This window comes from Formica exsecta, unplaced genomic scaffold (assembly GCF_003651465.1).
Source record: "Formica exsecta isolate Colony F162 unplaced genomic scaffold, ASM365146v1 scaffold233, whole genome shotgun sequence".
Lineage (NCBI taxonomy): Eukaryota > Metazoa > Arthropoda > Insecta > Hymenoptera > Formicidae > Formica > Formica exsecta.
Window position 1 is genome coordinate 1,696,782 of NW_021849616.1, and position 21,503 is coordinate 1,718,284.

At 36.2% G+C, this 21,503-nt stretch overlaps 3 protein-coding genes and 1 non-coding gene across 4 annotated transcripts in view; 2 read left to right on the forward strand and 2 right to left on the reverse strand.

The window, feature by feature from the left end:
• Positions 1-16,425, forward strand: part of LOC115235736 — a 19,846-nt gene extending 3,421 nt beyond the window's left edge. The window contains 19 exon segments of the mRNA XM_029807684.1: positions 1,252-1,308; positions 4,138-4,182; positions 4,185-4,429; positions 4,550-4,907; positions 5,149-5,382; positions 5,485-5,598; positions 5,812-5,966; positions 7,175-7,489; positions 7,766-8,132; positions 9,710-9,865; positions 11,157-11,419; positions 11,609-11,945; positions 12,703-12,858; positions 13,873-14,003; positions 14,231-14,447; positions 14,651-14,881; positions 14,941-15,054; positions 15,135-15,290; positions 16,201-16,425. Coding sequence (XP_029663544.1) covers positions 1,252-1,308; positions 4,138-4,182; positions 4,185-4,429; positions 4,550-4,907; positions 5,149-5,382; positions 5,485-5,598; positions 5,812-5,966; positions 7,175-7,489; positions 7,766-8,132; positions 9,710-9,865; positions 11,157-11,419; positions 11,609-11,945; positions 12,703-12,858; positions 13,873-14,003; positions 14,231-14,447; positions 14,651-14,881; positions 14,941-15,054; positions 15,135-15,290; positions 16,201-16,425 — 3,876 coding nt within the window.
• Positions 15,724-15,797, reverse strand: Trnar-ccu. The gene has a single exon. It is a non-coding gene; the product is annotated as a tRNA-Arg (tRNA).
• A 2,602-nt stretch (positions 16,426-19,027) lies between the features above and the next one.
• LOC115235737 (enoyl-[acyl-carrier-protein] reductase [NADH] 1-like) lies at positions 19,028-19,934 on the forward strand. Its single transcript, XM_029807685.1, has one exon. The coding sequence runs from the start codon at positions 19,149-19,151 to the stop codon at positions 19,932-19,934; it is 786 nt and encodes a 261-aa protein (XP_029663545.1). The 5' UTR covers positions 19,028-19,148.
• On the reverse strand, positions 19,931-21,250 carry LOC115235738 (protein translocase subunit SecD-like). Its single transcript, XM_029807686.1, has 4 exons — positions 21,241-21,250; positions 20,578-21,102; positions 20,044-20,247; positions 19,931-19,986 (listed from the first exon to the last, which is right to left on the reverse strand). The coding sequence occupies exons 1-4, from the start codon at positions 21,248-21,250 to the stop codon at positions 19,931-19,933; spliced, it is 795 nt and encodes a 264-aa protein (XP_029663546.1).
• Positions 21,251-21,503: the final 253 nt, after the last annotated feature.

The following is a 21,503-nucleotide window of genomic DNA, read 5'->3' on the forward strand; positions in this document are numbered from 1 at the left end:
GGAAGAGAGAATATATACCATAAATAATATTATAAAATAATGAAATAAATTTATGTTTTCTGTTCATAGATTTGATTTTTTAAAGGGGCTTGCTTGAGAAAAAAACTATTATCAATCGACTATTATCATTCGTCGTATGATATGAACTCCGTTCTGGTTTATGACCAGGTATATCATTTTGATGCAGTTGCGGGACATCCAGATAGATAATAAGCTATCTCGAATTGCTGTTAGATTACGTAGAGCAGATAATTACGATCGATCGTCATTAGAGTGGGAATACACTATGTCAAGCGAGAATGGTTAGTTAATTTCGATGTATTATTTTAAGCGAATTGAATATCTAATCTCAATTTTAATCATTTATGTTATTATTATATAGAAATCTATTATATAAAAATCTTATATTACATAATCTGTTAAATTCCTTTTTTATACAAAATGAAACTGACTACTATCATTGAGATCATAATATAATTGAATATTAATCCGGAAAAATCCTTATTAAAGAATCCGTTATCACAAAGCTGATTTATTTATTGAACTTATTTTAATATGCAAAAAAATTATTATATTTAATATTAAATTAATAATTAGTTACTGCACTTTTTACTGTACAATGAAACGTAATATTACTCGAAAAGAAAAGCGATATACACGCTTTTATTTCTGACATTAAATTCTTGCCGGCCTATGTTTCTTTTCTTTATTTTTGCTTCATCTCAAGCTTTTTATTTCTTTCTCCGCTTCAATCGCTTTTTCTCGATGATATTACAGGTAATACGACCATTATATACGAACGAGCGTACGCTCGGAGAAGGATCTGCATTTTAAAAGAAAATTATTCGTTACCGCGCAATATGAGAACTGAGAATAGTCTGTTGATCGTTCTTGTCCCCAATCTTTAAACAGCCGGTGCTTTAACGTGCAATTATGATTGATCGATAACTGTCGTCTAACTTTGTCATTCCCTCATGCAATCGGTCAGTTCTCTTGTCGTCATCATGTGCGACGACATTGGATCAATCGATATGAATTTCGCATAATAATATACATCGCTCACTGGATAATAAGCCACTTTGCGAAGCAAATCGTCTCGCTCCAAGGATCACTATAAACGCGAAATGACTATAAAGCGTATAAGTTTGTCGATCGAGATCGAGCTTCCGATTTACCATACATGTTGTGACTGTATACTTCCATAACATATTTTCAAAAACTATGATGTGAACGATTTTTAAATGCTTATAGATGCATCGAGTACAATCTCATGTACAGTTAAATGTTTTTCAAATTGATGAATCTTTGGTAAGTACGTCTGTTGATCAACAAAAAACGATTTAATGGGCGTTCAAAATATTCGGCATAATTTCGATTTGATAATAACGATAAAATGTTATTATATTTTGTTTTGATTATTCTTGTATTCATATATTACTTATTAAATTAATATAAAAGAAAGAGAGAATATGATTTCAATATTTGTTTCCATAGATCCGCTTTTAATCTTCGGTATCTTAGAATGCGCTGGAACAAAGCTGTTTACTTTCGCGCTGTGAGATACATTTTCTGCAGTATTACACGTATCTCTTTACATTTCGAATCCGAAGATGTGTTTATAAGAGCTCTGTTCGAAACACAATACGTACAAAATGTAAAAGATATCGTAAAAACATTTTTGCAAGATGCGCCTTTTCCCGGACGTCTTTCAGATATCTTTTATACAATATTTCCGCGTCGTTTCCACTCTCGTATCATCTTGCATAGAATGTTTTACAAGATTCTAGCAACGATTGGAGAGAATATATGGCTGCTGTAGCTCGCGCATGTACCCGATGATAATCAATGCCAATCTATCGCGTCGACGCTCCAACATTTTAATGTCCATCAACGCCTCGATTGTTATCTTGTATGCCCTCGAAGGCCTCGTTCGGTGTCCCGCGAAGGACGAGGATAACCCCTACGGGACCGAATTCGATCTTCGCGTCCAAATGGAATTCCCTTTCGAGGTTAATGAGTCCCCCATGTTCGAGATTACGGCAGCCCAATTTCTCCACGAATTATCTCTCTGCTCTCTAATCTTTTCGGTAATGATTAATTCCTTTGTTACACTGATAAGTATCAGTCGGCGCTTTGCTATTATATTTATGATAATTTTATAAGATTTTGTACGCAGTAAAGATGAATCATTTTAACTCAACTATCCATAGATTCTTTACGTGAGTATGATTGGATTTATACAGTGCGGCAAGATTGGACAGAAATATTCGACCGGAAAGCTATCAGAGTTCCTTACTTCCACCGGAGATTAAAATCTTCATCTTGAAGCATTAAAGAATATTGTCGCGCCGTCTAACAATATCGAGGATCTCTTCTCCTGGATTGCTCTTATGCAGTTCTAACACCTTGGTCATCCACTGCCTAGGATTTATGATCATCTCGTCGTGAGTAAAACTCGTGATTACTACAATTCGAATAAGTAGAAATTGTCACTAACATTTCTTAAAAATTGATATTTTTCTAAGATGTTAATAACGCAAATTTTGCTTCGCTATCGCATAACGAACTTATATTGTCTGCTCTTGCAGATCATTAGTAATAATCAACGAAGAGTAATATTAATGAAATCCATTTTATTTTACGTCGCGATTATTCTGAAAGCATTTGTCTCTGCTTCAACGGAGAGTATCTCAATGCAAAGAATTTTTCTTCAAACATTTTATATCTACCACACAATCTTTCTTATTTTTTAAATAAATTGTTGCATTAACAAACAATAAAACTATCCTATTTAATCTTAAGATAATCGTGCTATTATAAATTTATTTGTTTGGATTAAACTTCTCGGGAAAAAGAGTCGCTCTTATACGAATACAGATTCATTGGATTCGGATGATTGTTTTCCAGAGTAAAGTGATCTCGCAAACATCGTTTATGAGTCTGTTTGATACAATATGACACCCAGCCAGCGTCGAGCTCTTTTATTCTCGATCGTGAGATCGCAAAAGAGATTGACGAGATCACGCCGGGAAGATGATGGATCTTTCTCTGATTCACCAGCGTAAGATTCATTTTTACACATACAAAATGCTGCTCATGGATAAACATGTTTCAAACAAACTCCATGGAGTTGACTGTGTAAACAGTTTACGATGCAAATCATTTTGTGGCCTTCGTATAACTATACACACGATATTCACATGATATTATAATAGCACGATTTATAATAGCAATTCACACACTCTCTAAATACAGGTCATGAAAGCTTCTGTGCTTTGTATATATCGGCGTTGTATGCAATGAATTACTCGTAGAAGAATTGTTGTTTATTTGTTTTATAAAATTGATGGTAAAAAGAAGTGGAAAATCGCGCGTCAAAGATTATTTCCTAAAATATGATATATCAATTATTACGATAAAACCCAATTTAACGCAATACATATGCGCTTATTCTGCGCAACGTAATGTTAAAAACGTGTGTTATATTAATGAATTATTTAAGGGAAAATTACATTCTATTCAAAAATGCGATTTTCTTTTAAATTATATTATTTTTCGATGTAACTATAAATTAATCAATTCTTTTATAACGTATGTTAGCGTGTTATATAATCTTTTGTGCATTAAAATATATAACAGCGAAACGTTTAATTAACGACAAATATAATTTATATTTTTATTTAAATAACAAGTAAAATTATGATGTGTATAATTCTAACAATAAGTTACATTGCACTTATATAGATCTTTTCACGAAACTTTCACAATTCTTTTTCACAGCACTCCCTTTTCTTTACCCTCGTACTTTTCAAGTCTTTCGATAGCTGCATTTACTATTGCGTATGCGCGGTGTCTCATAACAAACTTCACATTTTCTAAGTGAATAATTCATGTTCCCTTTCCCTTCGTTTTCAATATATTATGTCTCTTCGAATTATCTTTTTTTTCTTGTAATAATCCGTAATCATCGAGCAAATGTAACGTACACTTTTTTGCCATTGAACGGCAGGAGAATAGGCGCATAATTGCGACTGATCGATAATGACCGATAACGCATAGTCGACATATCATCGCCTCGCGTAGTTTAGTGCGATCCCCGGAGTTATAGTCCAAGACTCATGCTTAATTTCCGAGTAGCGTCGCTCACCCGGTAATCGCTCAACCTCCCGACGTCGAGAAACGTTCCGATTCTATGCGAGATAATGCGCGCGACTTCCATCAGCACTTCCGTCGAGTTCGGTCTCCGCTTTGTTGGGATCTGGCCGGGCTTGCCGTACGGAACCTTCACTTGGTTCGCGTACATGACGAGCCTGGTGATCATGATGTACTTTGAGTACGCGTATATTTTCGATCATTTCGACATCGACGACATCTCGAATCTCATCGACGCGCTCAGCATCGCGTTGGCTTGCAACCTCGGTTTTCTCAAGTTGATCACTCTCTGGTTGCATCGCAGGTAGGGAGAAATTCTTTGAACAATTAAAGACAACAGTTTTTCTCTCTCTCTCTCTCTATTTTTTATGCAAAATACGCGAACAATTTTCTATAGGTTATTTTACGATATCCTGCTAGCGATGGACGAGGATTGGAGTAACGTTCTTGATCGCGACCAATCTGTGTTGCGTATCATGTCGAGCAATGCCAATCTATCGCGTCGCTACTCAAACATGTTGATCAGCATCAATACTACCGCCGCGATTTGTTACACCGTGCCCAGTTTTGCGCGACACTCGGCAAACCTTGAGGAGAATCTCAACGACAGTTTGAGAGTACTACCTCTAAAGATGCAGTTTCCTTTCGAGACTAATGCCTCGCCCCTCTTCGAGTTTCTAGCGATCGCTCAGTTCCTTCACGTAGTGTCGATCTCCGCTTTAGTCGCTATGATAAACTGCTTAATCATCACGCTGGTGAGTTTCACCGATGAAAAATAGACGATACGTCATTCTCCGAGATCCATCGATTTTATCTTTTGCTTGAAATATAAAGACAATAAGTCTAAAGGGTGTTCTTCCGCGAATATTAATTGAAATTGATCTTTGTCCCTTTCTAATTCTATATATCTCTTACATTTGAATATTTTTGGATTTTTGTTAATAATGATTTGCAACTTCCCATCTTCTACAAATTTATATTGATAATTGCATTTAGGTACTTCACGTGAGTGGACAGATCGATATCCTTCGTCGAGAGTTGTTGGCGATTTGCTATGACCAAGATTCGCAGCACGATTCAATCGTCGCGAGTATCAGACTTCTGATTACTCGGCATCAAAGAATAATAATGTTCTCGGATAATATCGAGGAGCTTTATTCCAACATCGCGTTGATGCAGTTTCTGTCGAATACCGTGGTTATTTGTTGCATCGGCTTCACGTTTATAAGCGTAAGTCGTTTAATTAATCGATCAAGATTTATTATATTTAACTTTACACTAAATTTTTTCGTATGTTTTTCTGACCTCTTTCTTCCAATCCTCTCACCAAAGTCCCTCGCCAAGGACCGAGCCACCGTGGTGCTGCTGAAATCCGCTATCTTTTATTTCGCCATAACGTTGGAAGCCTTCATCTTTTGCTTCGTCGGAGAATATCTCAGCGCCAAGGTTCGCGCACAATATTTTATTTTACATATGCAATGTTATATTTTATTCTTTCATGACCGAACTTGGCCAATTCAATACGTCTTACAGTTCTTTTTCAATTTTTCTGGCGCTTCTCAAATATCTTGGATCTTTCAAACCACTATTGCATTCAAAATCGAATTCAGATAAAATCGATAAATTTCTATCTCTCATTCTTCTCTATTTTTTTTTCAGAGCAAATCGATTGGCGATGCAGTGTACGAGTCGCTCTGGTATAACCTGACACCCGCCGAATGTCGAATTCTATTATTTGTGATATTAAGATCGCAGAAAAGATTGACCATCACCGCCGGAAACATTATGGATCTCTCTCTGGAAGGATTTACGACCGTAAGAATTCTTCCCCTCGTGAATGTATGCTAGAACAAGATAGAACGTCGAACTTTTTAATGTCTGTTAAGACGAGGTGGAAAAATATAAAACACCCACGCGGTTTGTTACACGAATGAAATTTATCGTTTTATTTTGACCAGGTGATGAAAGCGTCCGCTTCGTATATGTCAGTACTGCACGCGATGTATTAAACGAGAGACCAGCGGATAACAATTACTTGTGCCAAGCGCATCCATCGTGGTTACTGACGTATTGGACAGTAACAAGTGTAGCATCATATGTAGCTTGCCTGAAAAGCTTGGGAGTTGTTCTCTTCTATACTTATATATATATATATATATATAAAAAATAAAGTTTATATAAGAAGATGTAGAGAAATAAATTAAAAAATAAAATAATTAATTCTTTCGACAAATATATACGATATAATATAATTGTTTCGAAGAAAATATCTCGATTTATCTCGACGTTCGAAAGATACTTTCAAACATATGTGTATTCTATACTTCAACTTACTTAGTACTATCGATGACGTTAGTAGAATCCGAGTTTCACCAAGCAATTTTTAATTCTTATATATATATTTTTTTATATTTATAAGAAGAAAACAAATATATTATAAATTTATGTAAAATTGAATTTATACGTACGTCGTTGTCTTGCCTTTTCCGTGACTCACGCTGAGTGACATATGTATACCCGCTGCAAATAATTATCTCTCGTCGTATCGACGATCTAGACGTATCAATTTAATTTTCCCCGTCATTGGGGGAGACTAGCGGCTCATTTTCTTTACATTTTACCGTTTTAAAGCGTCTCAATCTATCCAATCATTATCTCGCACAATCTTCCCGAATGGCTCACACGTGGCTTTTGAATTTTTAAGATTCAGGGTGATCCTAGGAATCGTGCGTTCTCCTCCCTCTCGTTTTTTTTTCTTCTTCATTATCTATACCCGCACTTATCTTACCTAATTGTTGCAAGCTTGTCCAGCAATTTTACTTTGTTGGAAATATCTTGTGGATATTTTCTATTGGCTCGCGATGAAGGTGGGGGATCGGTACGCGCAGCGACCTTCTCGTATTCACTCGCTTTCATCTCGCGTGTTCATCCATGTGTTCGATATCGCCGCACGGGATACACGGTCGGCTTCTCGACGAAGTTTCGAAGTTTCGCGGCGATATCGATGTAAAGGGACATTCCGGTCGGAAGCGTTTCTATTCGAAGGCAGAACTCTGAAAATGGACTCGAAGATCGATTCGACCATCCTCGACGGCACTGTCAGTCGCTCGATCGAGATCGGTCTCCGCGTGATCGGCGTTTGGCCCGACTCGTCTTACGCCTTCCTTCGTCGCGCCTTCTGGATGATCACCCTGACGATAGCGCAGACCTTTCAATATCGCTATTTCGTCGTACACGTCCGCACCGAAGATCTGTCGCATCTCATGGACGGTCTGAGCACCACGATGTCCTACAGTCTGCTGCTTCTGAAACTTACGATATTCTGGATCAATCGACGGTGAGCTCCCGTTTCGCGAGAACAATGCACAAATTTAAAAAAAAATAAGATAAAATAAAAAATAATATAATTATATAACGATCAATTATATATGGCATACACATATTTAACACGTGCATCGTAGAGCAGTTTAACATATGTCAAGCATCGTGAAAATAGAGGATTATTTTATTTTTTTACACGAGAGTTAAAGAGAATTAAAAATACCAGTTTCACTACGACACAGAAAGTATTCGTCATCCTTATTTTTGTCTCTGATAGCACAATTTCTTGTAGAATATTCCACGATATTCTGACGATTATGGCTCGCGATCGAAGCGAGTGCGCGACCGACTGGGCCGCCTGCTCGATGTCGAGGACGATTTACGTCTCGCATCGTTCCTCCAACCTGATCATCGGTCTCTACTCGATGTCGGTGTTTCTCTACGGCACCGGCGTGCTCGTCGGCGTGGGCGACGAGATCGACGACGAGGCCGACGATGTACAGCTTGCGGTGCCGGCGCGGGAGCTGTTTCTCAAGATGGAGCTACCCTTCGAGTCTAATGCCTCCCCCGTTTACGAGGTCGTCATGGTCACGCAGTTTTTTCATCAGCTCGCGGCAGCCACGATAGTCGGCGTATTGAACGCTCTAATTGTCTCGCTGGTGAGTAAAATGCTCTAAATCATCATAAATCTGAAAAAACACGAAAATATAAATCTATCTTTCCACTTTTATGTGCAAATTTTTTATGGTTAATGACTTTTTTCGAGTAATAACAATTTGTTCGGAAGAAAAGAAGTAAAAAAAGAAATTATTTATTTTATACTTTATTTAAAATCCAGAGACAGATTGGAGTCTAATTTCTAAATTATCCGTGATTGAATTAATATGTATTACGTTATGTACATCGCGTAATTATACCGAGCGATAGAGATGAATAATTTATATAAAAAGTTTAATAATAAAATAGAATAATAAAATAAATCAATCAAATATTCTCGCTTGTTGCGCCGCATTGTTCGAAATAATGAATATCCCATATTATCCACGCGATTAATAACTTACTTCATTTACTTCATTTATGGATAATGAAAAACGCTAGTGAGTCTAATCGATAAATTCAATATGAACTTCTCTGCATTTCTGCTTTTTACCCTCTTTTATAATGAAAATTTATAATTCTATAACATATTACATATATATATTCTTTTTTCTTCTGCTCATTACTAATTATAATTATATTAATTATAGAAATTTAATTCTATGAGAGAGATATTTCACATACAAATCTCTCTTATTAATTTATATTATCGTCTCTTTTGCATTGATAAACTTTTGTACTCGTAAAGTTGTTCTTTGCGTTGAGTCACGATATCGAGAATACATTGCAGGGCGTTGACCGCTATTTTTAGATTCTTCACGTAGGTGGTCAAATCGATATAATGTGCCGAGGGTTGGTAGAAATCTCCTCAGACGATGACGCGTTCGACTTGCGAACCACGACCGTCAAGGCGTTAATACGTCGACATCAGAGAATTATCGCTCTGTCGGCCGATATTGAGACTCTCTTCTCATATATAGCCCTGATGCAATTTCTGTGGAACACCTTGGTCATTTGTTGCCTCGGATTTTTAATTGTAACGGTGAGTAATTGCTTTGTGGAATGCGCGAGGCAATGGAAATAATATTAAATTGCCGTTCTACATACATCGAACGTTTCTATATTTGATACTGACGACTCCTCGATATGCAATAAAACGTCAAAATACTCGACACTCGAGTATCCAAAATAACTGATGGCACTCTATACCTGGGTTTTAAAGTACTCTCATTTCGTCCGCTATTGAAAACGTTTGACATGCATTATTTTCGACCACGTTACAGTCGATAGGCGACACGCAAGACTCGACGATGCTGATCAAATCTCTCTTTTTTTACGTTGTCATCACTTTGGAGGCGTTCATTTTTTGTTACGCTGGGGAATATCTCAGCGCCAAGGTCAGAATACAGTCACTTGCAAGTTTTGCTACAACTTTTTGTATCAATATAACTTCTCTTTATAGTACTTCTTCGATAAAATTATCTATATCTAGAGAATATTTTGCATAAAAACTTTTCAATGCAGATACATCATGTGAAGCAATAATTCAAATAATTTTAATAACTTTTTGAAGGCTTAGCGCTATATTTATCTCTGTAATTCTCTTATAATTCTTAATTGAACTTAATAATCGTTGCAGAGTAGAATGATCGGCGATGCAGCGTACGAGGCGAAATGGTACAATTCGTGTCCCACGCAAAGTCGTATATTATTATTATTGATTTTGAGATCGCAGAGAAAATTGACTATTACAATCGGAAAATTTATGGATCTCTCCTTAGAACGTTTCACGACAGTAAGATGCATTTGGAGAATTACGTTTTTCTTTACTGTGTATCTGACAATATAAAATTTGCACTTACTTTGAGAAGAAATACATGTTGCGTTAATCTGTCTTCCATTAATTCAATTCATAAATCATCGATAGAAAAGATATATTTCAAGTATACATATAAGAAACACAATTCCAATTTCTTCTGGTTTTGTCAAACTTTTATATTAGATTTTTTGCTTTTTCGCAAAGAATTAGACTCGCATAAAGCACAAGTCTCTATTTTTTGTTTCTTCTAGATTATTAAAGCATCAGCGTCTTATGTCTCCGTGCTGCATGCTATGTCTTAAAGATATAGCGAATAATAGAAGAGAGGCAATACCCCCTCTGTGTATCTTTGTAGCTATTACCAGCGAAACGCAACGATTCTGTCGCGATTCTAGCAATTGTATGTATATATTTCGTACGTATATACATCGTTCTTGGAACGCCGTTCCAAGAATATATAAGATATGATCTCACATGTAAAAACTGCATCAATATATCTTAACAGAATTGACAATTGCGTCGTACTTTTTATAGATAGATGTCTTTGTGCGCGGCTCTTCTAGGGATTTCCCCTCCCAGAAACTCTCATCCCCCGCGCTTTCGATTTTACCTTATGAATTTATGCTTTACAATCCCCGTCGCATTTTACTGCCGTGCATTTGGTGCACGTACATTTGCCTTGCATTTTTAATGCAAATAACGAGCACCGAGCGATGCGTACACGAGGGTGCCCTCGTATCTGCCTCTTTTTTTATGCGCGTAATTGCGACAATTATTGAGACATCGGTTTATAATTTTTGCTCATGATTTTTAAGACATCGTAAGAAATACGATGGAAATACGCGATGAATAACTAACGTGGCTGATAGTGGCCAAAGTGGGGGTCGAATTACTCGAGCGCTGAGTTCGTAGAATTTTACAGTTTCACTGAGACCTCTCGATTGTGGACCGAAGCAGGAATATCGATCATGCTGTATTTTTTGATGTGTCCTTTCTAATCCATGACGCTGCGAAATCTAACGTTTCGTTAGCGCGTGTCGTAGTTTCCGGAAAATACCGAAAAATCGGGAAAATTGAACCGAAACATCGATTTATCAGTTGGATTAAATAATCCTGTTTGCAAATTAATGTTTTTTTTTCTATATATCAATAATGTAGAAAGAAAAGAAACTAGAAATCTTAATCAGAATCAGTTACAAATCACGATTGATGATACTGAAGGAGAAAAAAAAATTGTATAAAACTGATTTATTTGAATTCAATAAAGAACGAGATGGAATTGATGACTACTGTGAGTCGTTCCGTGGAATATGGTCTTCGCGCGATCGGTGTATGGCCGGGTACATCGTACGCAATCTTATTCGAAGTCTTCAGCATATCGTCGATGGTGGTGTTTCAGACATTTCAATATCGGTACGCGATCGTGCACTTTGGGCAAGAGGACCTTGCGCTCCTCATGGACGCTCTAAGCGTAACTTTTGCTTACACTCTCCTGCTTATCAAAATGATTATTTTCGCGCTCAACGCTCGGTAAGCTCTTCTGTCGCGATACACACTGATGTGAGCACAAACTTAAATCCGACAAAATGAGCACATACCGGATCCTCCACTTTCAAATGCAAATCTTACAAAAAAAAGAAACCCAATCTTTACTCGAGTAAAATTTACCCTTGATGCACAACCATGTCGATCAGTATCTCTCTAAATAATCCGTTATAGTCTGCTGAACGATATCATAGGACGCATGGTCAAGGATTGGGAGGAATGCGACATTTTGGACAGGTATACGATGATCAGGATGGCTTATATTTCTCGTCGCTTTTCCAACGTAATAATCTTCTCGCACACGATATCGGTGTTTTTTTATGCCACCGGTGCGCTTCTTAAGCAGAAGGGCGACAATGAAACCGACGCTCGAGAACTTATCGTTAAGATGGAGTTACCCTTCGAGGTTGAGAGTACGCCAATATATGTGACTGTTCTCATTACGCAGTTCCTTCATCAATCGAGCGCGGCTGCTATGGTGGGCGTGCTGAATTCCTTTCTGATAACATTGGTAAGTGTAATTGTTTTATCATTATGTGCCAATATTTTTAAAAAACTGCAAAAATATTACTAGATACGAGGTGTAGAAGAGGAAAATTTATATACTATTTTAAATCATTTCAAATATATCCGAGCAAATAACAGACATGAAATCAATAATTAATTATATATAATTAGAATTAAATATTAATTATATAATATTAAAAGTAAAATTATACTAAAAATTAAGATGACAAGAAAACATTTATAATGCAATTTTAATTAAATTAAATTAACTGATAACACGTATCGCTGACGTGCAGGTTCTTCACGCGTGTGGACAGATCGATATAGTGCGGCAGAAATTCAGTGAAATTACGCGAAAGAGCGTCACAGAAGGCATCATGAAAACATTAATTGTCCGCCATCAGAGGATCATCGCGTTCTCCAAGAACATCGAGGTCCTTTTCTCGAACATCGCGCTAATACAATTCGTGTCGAATACTTTGGTTATCTGTTGCCTGGGATTTCTCATCGTGATCGTGAGTACAATAAAGTAACGCAACTTTCTCGGGAGACACAAAGCATTCGAAAATTACAGTCGATCGGTGTACCTGGCGGCTCGATGATGCTGGTAAAATCCGTGTTCTTTTATATCGTTATGAGCTTGGAAGCATTTATATATTGTTTCGTCGGAGAACATCTTAGTATGAAAGTCAGTATAAACCATACTGTAATGCAAATATTGCAATGCTGTCCTCGCGACAAAAATTTATCATGCGTTTCAGAGCGAAATGATCGGAGATGCGATGTACGAATCAAACTGGTATGAATTGAATCCAAGTCAGAATCGAGATGTCCTCCTCATGATACTAAGATCGCAGAAGCACTTGAAGCTCACGATCGGAAAAGTCGCGGATCTTTCTCTCAAGCAATTTGCCGACGTAAGAAATTAGCAAAGTGTAATGAAAGTGACTAGAAAAATTCACACACATGTAGAACGCTATCATAAATGACATTTTGATGATCGTTCTGTTTCACGACGGCCGTAATTGCTTCTATCATGTTGCAGATTGTAAAAGCTTCGGCGTCGTATGTGTCGGTGTTGCACGCGATGTATTGAAAGCTCGAACGTGTGCTTCGTGTATGCCGCTTATGTTTCTTCTCGTGCAGAGGGATACACTGTTATTAGTCCCAGTCGTTTACACGATTAATAATTTTCCTATTCGGAAACAGAATTTCACATTAAATGTACGCTTGCAAAGGAGCAGCAAGTATATCGTTTGAAGAGTATCGATTCGCGATAATTATCGCAATGCGTAGGAACAAAATTATAATTGCAAGATATTGATCTTCTCCATCGATGTATTTTACCAAACTCGATAAACGCTAAAGTAACAGCATTTAAGCAAAAACTCGATTTAATCACAAATATTAATTAATACATTAATAGTTTCTCTCGTCGCCTTCTAAAAAAAAGATACGAGCAACGACGTTCAAACTTGGATAGAGACAGTCTTCATTTTACAAAACCCTTTGTACTCGTAATAATTCGAATCCAGTGGCAATTCAGGCAACTGAGTGCAATCGTAAAAGTGCAAAAAGTTAAAAGTTTTAAAATTAAATTCTGGATTCTTGAAATAAAATTACAATTTATATATGTGTATAAATACAGAAATATATACGCAATCATGTCTCTTTTGTAGACTGTAGTGTTATCTATAATATTTAGACAAAGAGGAAAGCGGAATAAACTAAACTTAATGATAAATCACGTGCTATTATATTGTTGTAAAGCTGGCTTTTATTCGACTGACTTAATGAAGAACGAGATAAAGTCGATGAGTGCCGTGTGTCACTCCGTGGAGTTCGGTCTGCGCGCAATCGGCGTATGGCCGGGCACGTCGTACGCAATTTTACGGCGATTCCTCTGTATATTCTCGATGGCGATGTTTCAGATCTTTCAGTATCAGCATTTAATAGTGCATTTCGGTGAAGAGAATCTACCGCTCCTCATGGACGTACTAAGCGCTACGCTTACTTATAGCCTTCTGTTTGTCAAGCTCATTATTTTTGCGTTCAACGCGCGGTAAGCTCTCTTCATTTGGATGTATACTAAGCACAGAATTAAGTCCAGAACGCGATACAAGCACACGCCGGATTGCATACATCCTAGATTCGAAATGGCAAAACGCAAAATACAATTTAAAATTTTTACATAACTTTTACGCTCTGCATTTTTTTGATTTATCTCAATTTCAACAATGCTTCGCATTAGCTTTATCGATCAATATTACTTCAAGTAATCCGTTATAGTCTGCTGGACGAAATTATAACGATCATGGTCGACGATTGGAAGGAGCGTGAAGTTTCAGATAATTACACGATGACCAGAATGGCCTACATCTCTTATCGTTTACCATTCGCGATCGAGAGCTCATCGGTATATGTGGCTGTTCTCGTTACACAGTTTGTTCATCAGACCAGTGCGGCTAGTATGTCTGGTGTCTTGAACTCCTTGTTGATAACACTGGTAAGTGCATTCTCTCGTAAAAATGTCAGTGTTTCCAAAAATTATTAAAAAATATTAGTGCAACGCAGTTAAAAAGAAAATTGGGAGCTTAAGAAACCATTTTAGAAATTTATTAATAAATAATAGGTAATAATTAAAAATAATGTCAGTTTTCGTTATACATATATGTTAAAATGAATTGACATGCATTTCATGACATTTAGGTTCTTCACGTGGGTGGGCAAATTGACATAGTGAGAGAAAAATTGAGTAAAATCAGGCGGACAGATATCGAGCAAAATGCGAGTGACAGCATTGTAAAAACATTGATCGTCCGACATCAGAGAATCATCTTGTTCTCCAAGAACATCGAGGCACTTTTCTCGAATATCGCGCTGGTACAATTCGTATCGAATACTCTGGTTATTTGCTGCCTAGGATTTATCATTGTGATCGTAAGTACAACGAGGTGACATAATCTTTTCGGAAAGCAAAGCATTTTTGAAAATTTCAGTCTATCGGTGTCCCGGGCGGTTCGGCGGTGTTAATGAAATCAGTGTTATTTTACATTCTTATCAGCTTGGAGGCATTTATACTTTGTTTCGTCGGAGAACATCTCAGCACGAAAGTCGGTATACTAGTTAACGAACATATCGAATATGATGTATGCTGTGTTATATGTGAGAAAAATTTAATATAATATTTTAGAGCCAAATGATCGGCGACGCGGCGTACGAATCGTTTTGGTACGAATTAAATCCGAATCAGAATCGAGATATACTTCTCATAATCTTAAGATCGCAGAAGCACTTGACGCTCACGGTCGGAAAGATCATGGATCTTTCCTTGAAGCAATTTGCTGGCGTAAGAATTTAATATAATAATAAGAGTAAAAAAATGTAGACGCGTTTTATTTGTGCGTAGAACGTAAACGTAAATGATGTTTTAGCAACGAAATGGTATTTTCCAGTCACATGGTCGCGATATAATATATATACATATATTTATTACAGCGCCACTTACAGTAATATAGAGTCCAAACTCGCTACTCGGGGCTTCTTTTGCCTTTTTTTTATTTGGTAAATTTCTTAAATATTTATAACTAAACGACAACCGTCATCCCTGTAAAGGTCAAGTATCCCGCTACGTGTTAGCGGGATCTATGCTAAGAGATACCACGAATGAATCGCGGTATGACGTAGGGGTTGCCAAGAACTTGTCATTCCAGTGCTTGACACTGGAATAGGTGTGTGTATTTGTGAAAAAAAATCTCCATGAAATTTGTGAAGCAATGTGGTGGGACTAGTGCGATTCGAACGCACGACCTTCGGATTAGGAGTCCAACGCTCTATCCTGCTGAGCTATAGTCCCGTGTTTCCTACCATTTATGTAAAGTTATAGCAAAAAATCCTTCTCTTTTCTAGATTTCTTGCATAACCAATTTATGACGACAAGAAACATTTCTGTACTTCTTGAGTATAATGCTATTATATTTAATAACATGGTTTAAGTAAGATTAATGCTAGTTAACAACATTGGTTATTTCTATAACAATCAAGACGACTTTGCTTTAAGCAATATAAACATTAAAGTAAAAAAAGGAAGTGTTGCATGTTTATTGGGGCATTCTGGCTGTGGCAAGTCAACAATTTTGAAATTAATTGCAGGGATAGAAAATCCAAAATCTGGAACTATTTTTATAAATGATAGGTTAGTTGCAAGCAATAAGGCATCAGTCGCTATAGAGCATAGAAATATCGGATTGATTTTTCAGCATTCTGCATTATTTCCTCACAAAACAGTAGTAGAAAATATAACCTTTGCTATCCGCAGCTCTTCCAAGAGAGAAAAGCACCTAATTGCATTGGAAATCTTGAAGTTACTCAATATAGAAAAATATGAAAATATGTACCCTAACGCCTTATCTGGAGGACAGCAACAATTAGTTGCAATAGCAAGAGTGATGGCACAAAACCCTGATGTTGTGTTGTTGTGTTAACCATTTTCTAATTTAGATATACTGCTCAAGTGCCGAATAAGACAACATATATTGTCCCTTTTTAGAAGTAAAAATATCCCTGTGCTAATGGTAACTCATGACCCGCAAGAAGCATTGAAAGTTGCAGATTTTATATACGTAATGAAAAATGGTAAAATTATTCAATCAGGGGTTTCTAGCGATATATACCATAGGCCTAAAGATGATACGCTAGCAAAGTTTTTTAGTGAGCTCTCCTCTACTCTATAGTTAAGCGAAAAGTTTCCACTTATTCGCTGCAAGAAAACAATCTAGTTTGGAATTGTTATAAAATAATTAAAAAACCTTGATTTATAATTAAATAAAGGTGATATAATCTATGTGTTACTTGACTTCAGTCAAGTTCTAATATTTAAAGGTCAATATTTTAAATGGAGGTGAAAATGAGTTTAGGACCATGGCAATTGTTTCTAGTCTTAATAATAATTTTAGTTCTGTTTGGTGCAGGCAGATTACCGCAAGTTATGGGTGATTTAGGAAAAGGCATCAAAAACCTTAAACAGGAGCTTAAGGACTCAGAAAAATTATCGTCTAATGAACCAGATCGTTAGCGTCCTCATACTTCGTGACACGCACTAAGGTGCGTGTTACTCACTTAAAGCATCAATTATTTTTCAATCTTTCCGCTTAAGCTGTTGCGTCTGCTTCACCTTCCTCTGATTTTTTTAATACTGTTAAAATGCTTTGTAGAAATTTTCGTGGTCACTTTATATAACATACAAACAAGTCTTGTAGTGAAAATTTAAAAATACAATCATTATTATTAATAAATTTTTATACATACTATACATTCCTGCACAATTTGATGCATCATTCTCATGACAAAAACGTCTTAACTTTCTCTCCACTTTTTCTGGGTAAGGTCAGTCTGAAAGAACGAGAAAATTAATAGAAAGTGTTGGATGTAAAGTTTTATTTTTGCCGCCATACTCGCCTGATTTAAATCCAATTGAGAAGTTCTGGTTTGCCATCAAGCATGCCACAAAAAAAAAGCGCTGCCAAGCTTTTGGCCCGATATCAATTCGGCTATTGATTTTAGCACTCGGGGAAACCTTACTTAGGTTAGCTATATACAGCATATTTATAAGTATAATAAGATTATATTAAAATTTACTTACTTATTGATATGCTTAATTAGGTATAGACAAAATGTCATATGAGATGGCTTTGTTAGCTGCTTTAGGTGGTGATAAATGGATAGTCAAGCAAAATTACATTTGTAACTTTACTTGACTTGTCCGTTTTTTTATATCTTTATTACAATCATAACCTCTAGCCCTAAATTACACCTCTTGCTGTATTAGATGGACGTAGAACAGGACCCAATTTTGCGTTTAGTTGTTCTGGAAGACTTTCTAAAAGATCCATAACTAGTTTTGGCTGCTCAGGCTCAGCAGAATCAAGATTACTGCTTGGTTGTGAATCTTTCGGTTGCAGGATAGTGCGGCAAACTTCTTCGTATGGTGGTGGTTGTACTTCTGAAAGATTTGGGTACAATCTTGGCTGCTTAGGTCCATCGTATGGTGGTGCCGAAGGTTTTTTACCATAATCGCCTACTTCTGTTTCTTCTTGTTCTAATTTCTTCACATCTTCATTATTAGTTGCCTTATTCATGCATTTTATTGGTTGTTCTATATAGTCTTGCATTTCTTTTGCAAAACTATGCTTTAGAACACAACTTGCTAAGTAAGCTACACCTGCTATTACAAGTGCTAACGTTGCAACAACCAAAAATGCTATCAATGGAGCAATCGATAAAGGCATTGCGACAAAACCAGAAGTATAAAGTGCATGATCTACTATTTTATTATAATGCTTTATTTTCTTTATTTTACTGTTAAGGCTTTGATATATTTCGTGAATGTTAGTGTTGTTAGTATAGTCTTCTAGTTCTTTTGAAATCTCAGCCTTTAATTTTGCAACCTCATTTTCTAGTATAGAATAGTATTTTTGCTTCAATTGAACACTCAATACTGATTTACCACCATCCAGAACATTTAAAATATCTTTTTTGCATAACTCAATTTCTTTAGAAATTTCAGAATTGTGTTGTAGCTGCGCTTCTTGTATATCTTGATCCATTTTGGCCTGTAATTTTTTACTGATCTCACCAAAATCTTTGGATAAATCCCTATGAGCAAGATATTTTAATATAACAGGTAAAGCTAGCGCATTTTCTTTATAAAGTGAAGACAAAAGCTCTAAAGCGAAAGAATTAGGTATTGCTTCTCTTGGTAGAGTTAAAGTTAAAGTTGAATCGTAGGGATACTCGATAACTAACTTTACTGAAGAATCTTTGAATCCTTTTTGATCATCTATATGAAATACCCTTTTAGCAAAGAAGTTTTCTAATTTCTCAAAAGGACAACAGTTTTTCTCTAATTTTACTTTTATAATACTGCTTAACATTGCAACCTCACTAATTATTTTATGCACGCAGTTTAACACTATTTTAATTATTTGTCAAAAGAGTGTAATTATTAACTATAATATTTAATTAACAAAGCTTTGTTTTTTTTAATAAGAAGCAATCTAAGAAACTGTTATAGATGACTGCTAGAAACTCTCATCGCTGCCTTTTTGTTAACAGTGGTATTAGACTTCAAGTTACTGCAAAAAATGTTTTAAAACATAATTGACTTTATCTAGTTAATACTCCAAATTATAAAAAAACAGATAGTTCTATGATGACAAGTCTATTACAAGGCAAAAAGGGGTTAATAACTGGAATAATAAATAAGAGATCAATAGCATACGGTATAGCAAAAGCTCTCTCAGAGCACGGGGCAGAACTTGCAATCACCTACCAGAATGAAATAATAAAAGAAAAACTATCACCAATAGCAGATGAATTAAATGTGGAGCTAATATTACACTGTGACGTTTCAAATGAAAAAATCGTAGATAACGCTTTTGAAATAATAGAGAAAAAATGGGGTACTCTTGACTTTTTGGTACATGCAATAGCATTCTCCGATAAAAATGAGTTAAATGGTAAATATGTCGATACTTCACTGAACAACTTTCTCAATGCAATGCATATATCGTGCTATTCTTTCACTGCTTTAGCGCAAAGAGCTGAAAAAATGATGTCAGGTGGTGGTAGTTTACTTACTTTATCTTATTATGGCGCTGAAAAAGTTATGCCAAATTATAACGTTATGGGTTTATGTAAAGCAGCACTTGAAGCAAGTGTAAAATATATAGCATGTGATCTTGGACCACAAAATATCAGAGTAAATGCCATTTCCGCTGGTCCAATCAGAACTTTAGCATCTTCTGGAATAAGCGATTTTCACTTCATATCAGAATGGAATAGAAATAATTCTCCGCTTAGACGCAACGTCACAATAGAAGATGTTGGCAAGGCAGCGCTATACTTATTAAGCGACTTAAGCAGTGGCACTACTGGAGAAATTTTGCACGTCGATTCAGGATATAACGTTGTGGGAATGAAGGTGGTTGACTAACAAAGCGCTAGTTTCTTCGGGTTCATACACAACTCTATCAGGAGTTTTGTGACTGTAATTGCAGAAAACATCGAGCATAAGATTCCTATTGATAAAGTAACGGAAAAACCTCTTATTGCTCCACTGCCAATAATGAACATTATTCCTGCAGCAATTAATGTAGTGATATTTGAATCCAGTATTGTCTTTATAGCGTTTTTAAACCCTTCTTCAATAGCACGTTCCACTCTCTTGCCAGATTTGATTTCCTCGCGAATTCGCTCAAATATTAAAACATTTGCATCCACCGCCATACCGACAGTGAGTGCAATACCTGCAATTCCAGGTAAAGTTAGAGTTGCTTCAAGCAGAGTGAGAATTGATAATATAAGAATTACATTAGAAAAAAGCGCAACAGAAGCTAATATACCTAATTTGCCGTAAGTGATAATTATAAATAAAGCCACGGCTATAATAGAGATTGTTGCTGCCATTTCCCCTGCCTTTATTGATTCTTCTCCAAGGCTTGGGCCAATGTTTTTTTCTTCAATTATTTTAAGTGGTGCTGGCAGTGCTCCAGATTTTAAAAGTATTGCAAGTTCGCTTGCTTGTTTTTCAGTGAAATTACCGCTAATTTCTCCCTCTCCATTTAAAATTGGCTCACGTATTGTAGGTACTGTTAAGACTGTGTTATCCAGAACAATTGCAAAAGGTTTTTCCACATTTTCTTTAGTGATTTTCGCGAATCTTTTACTCGCTATGCTGTCAAATTTAAAATGCACTGTCGGTTTACCTAAATTGCCGAATCTAACTGATGCGTTAACCAGCGAATCGCCACCTATTTCAGTTTTGCGAAATATCGGATAAGAATTGCCTAAAGAGTCCTTGAGCATGACAGTAGTTTCGTGATCTATATCCTGCACCTTGGCTATGTTAGTGTTTGCCAAATGAAAAGTTAGTTTAGCAGTTTTGCCAAGCAGAGATTTTATCTGCTTGGTGTCTTCTACTCCAGGCACCTGCACTAATATTTTATTCTGTCCTTGTTTTTGAACGCTGACTTCCTTTGTGCCAAGCTTGTCCAAACGGCGCTGGACATTGTTTATTGATTCTGCAGCTACTTCACTGATCAAAGAATTTTTATAATGGGGTTTATACGAAATAAGAATTGAAGAATCTTTTCTATTTAGCTCTAAATTTGGATTTATCGCATTAATCAACACAGATGCTTTTTTATAATCATCAATATTATTTAAAGTTACAATTACTTGTTCGCTATTTTGTACGTTAGATTCAATATTTTTTGTTAGCAATGTCTCTTTTATCTCACCTGCTAGCATGCTTAGCTTTTCCTTAAAATAGAAGTCTAAGTCTATGTTTAAAAGCAAAGATGCCCCTCCTTTCAGGTCAAGGCCTAAGTTTATTCTTTTTTTCGAAATAAAAAGCTTATTATCAAAGAAATTTGGCAGTGTTATGTATAAAGCAAGTAAACAGATGCATAACACTGAAAAAGATTTGACTATAAGCCTGTTGTACATAAGTTGTAGGTTTAAAATTGCAGTGTAAGTTAAAAATAGATTTTTGTAAAATTCT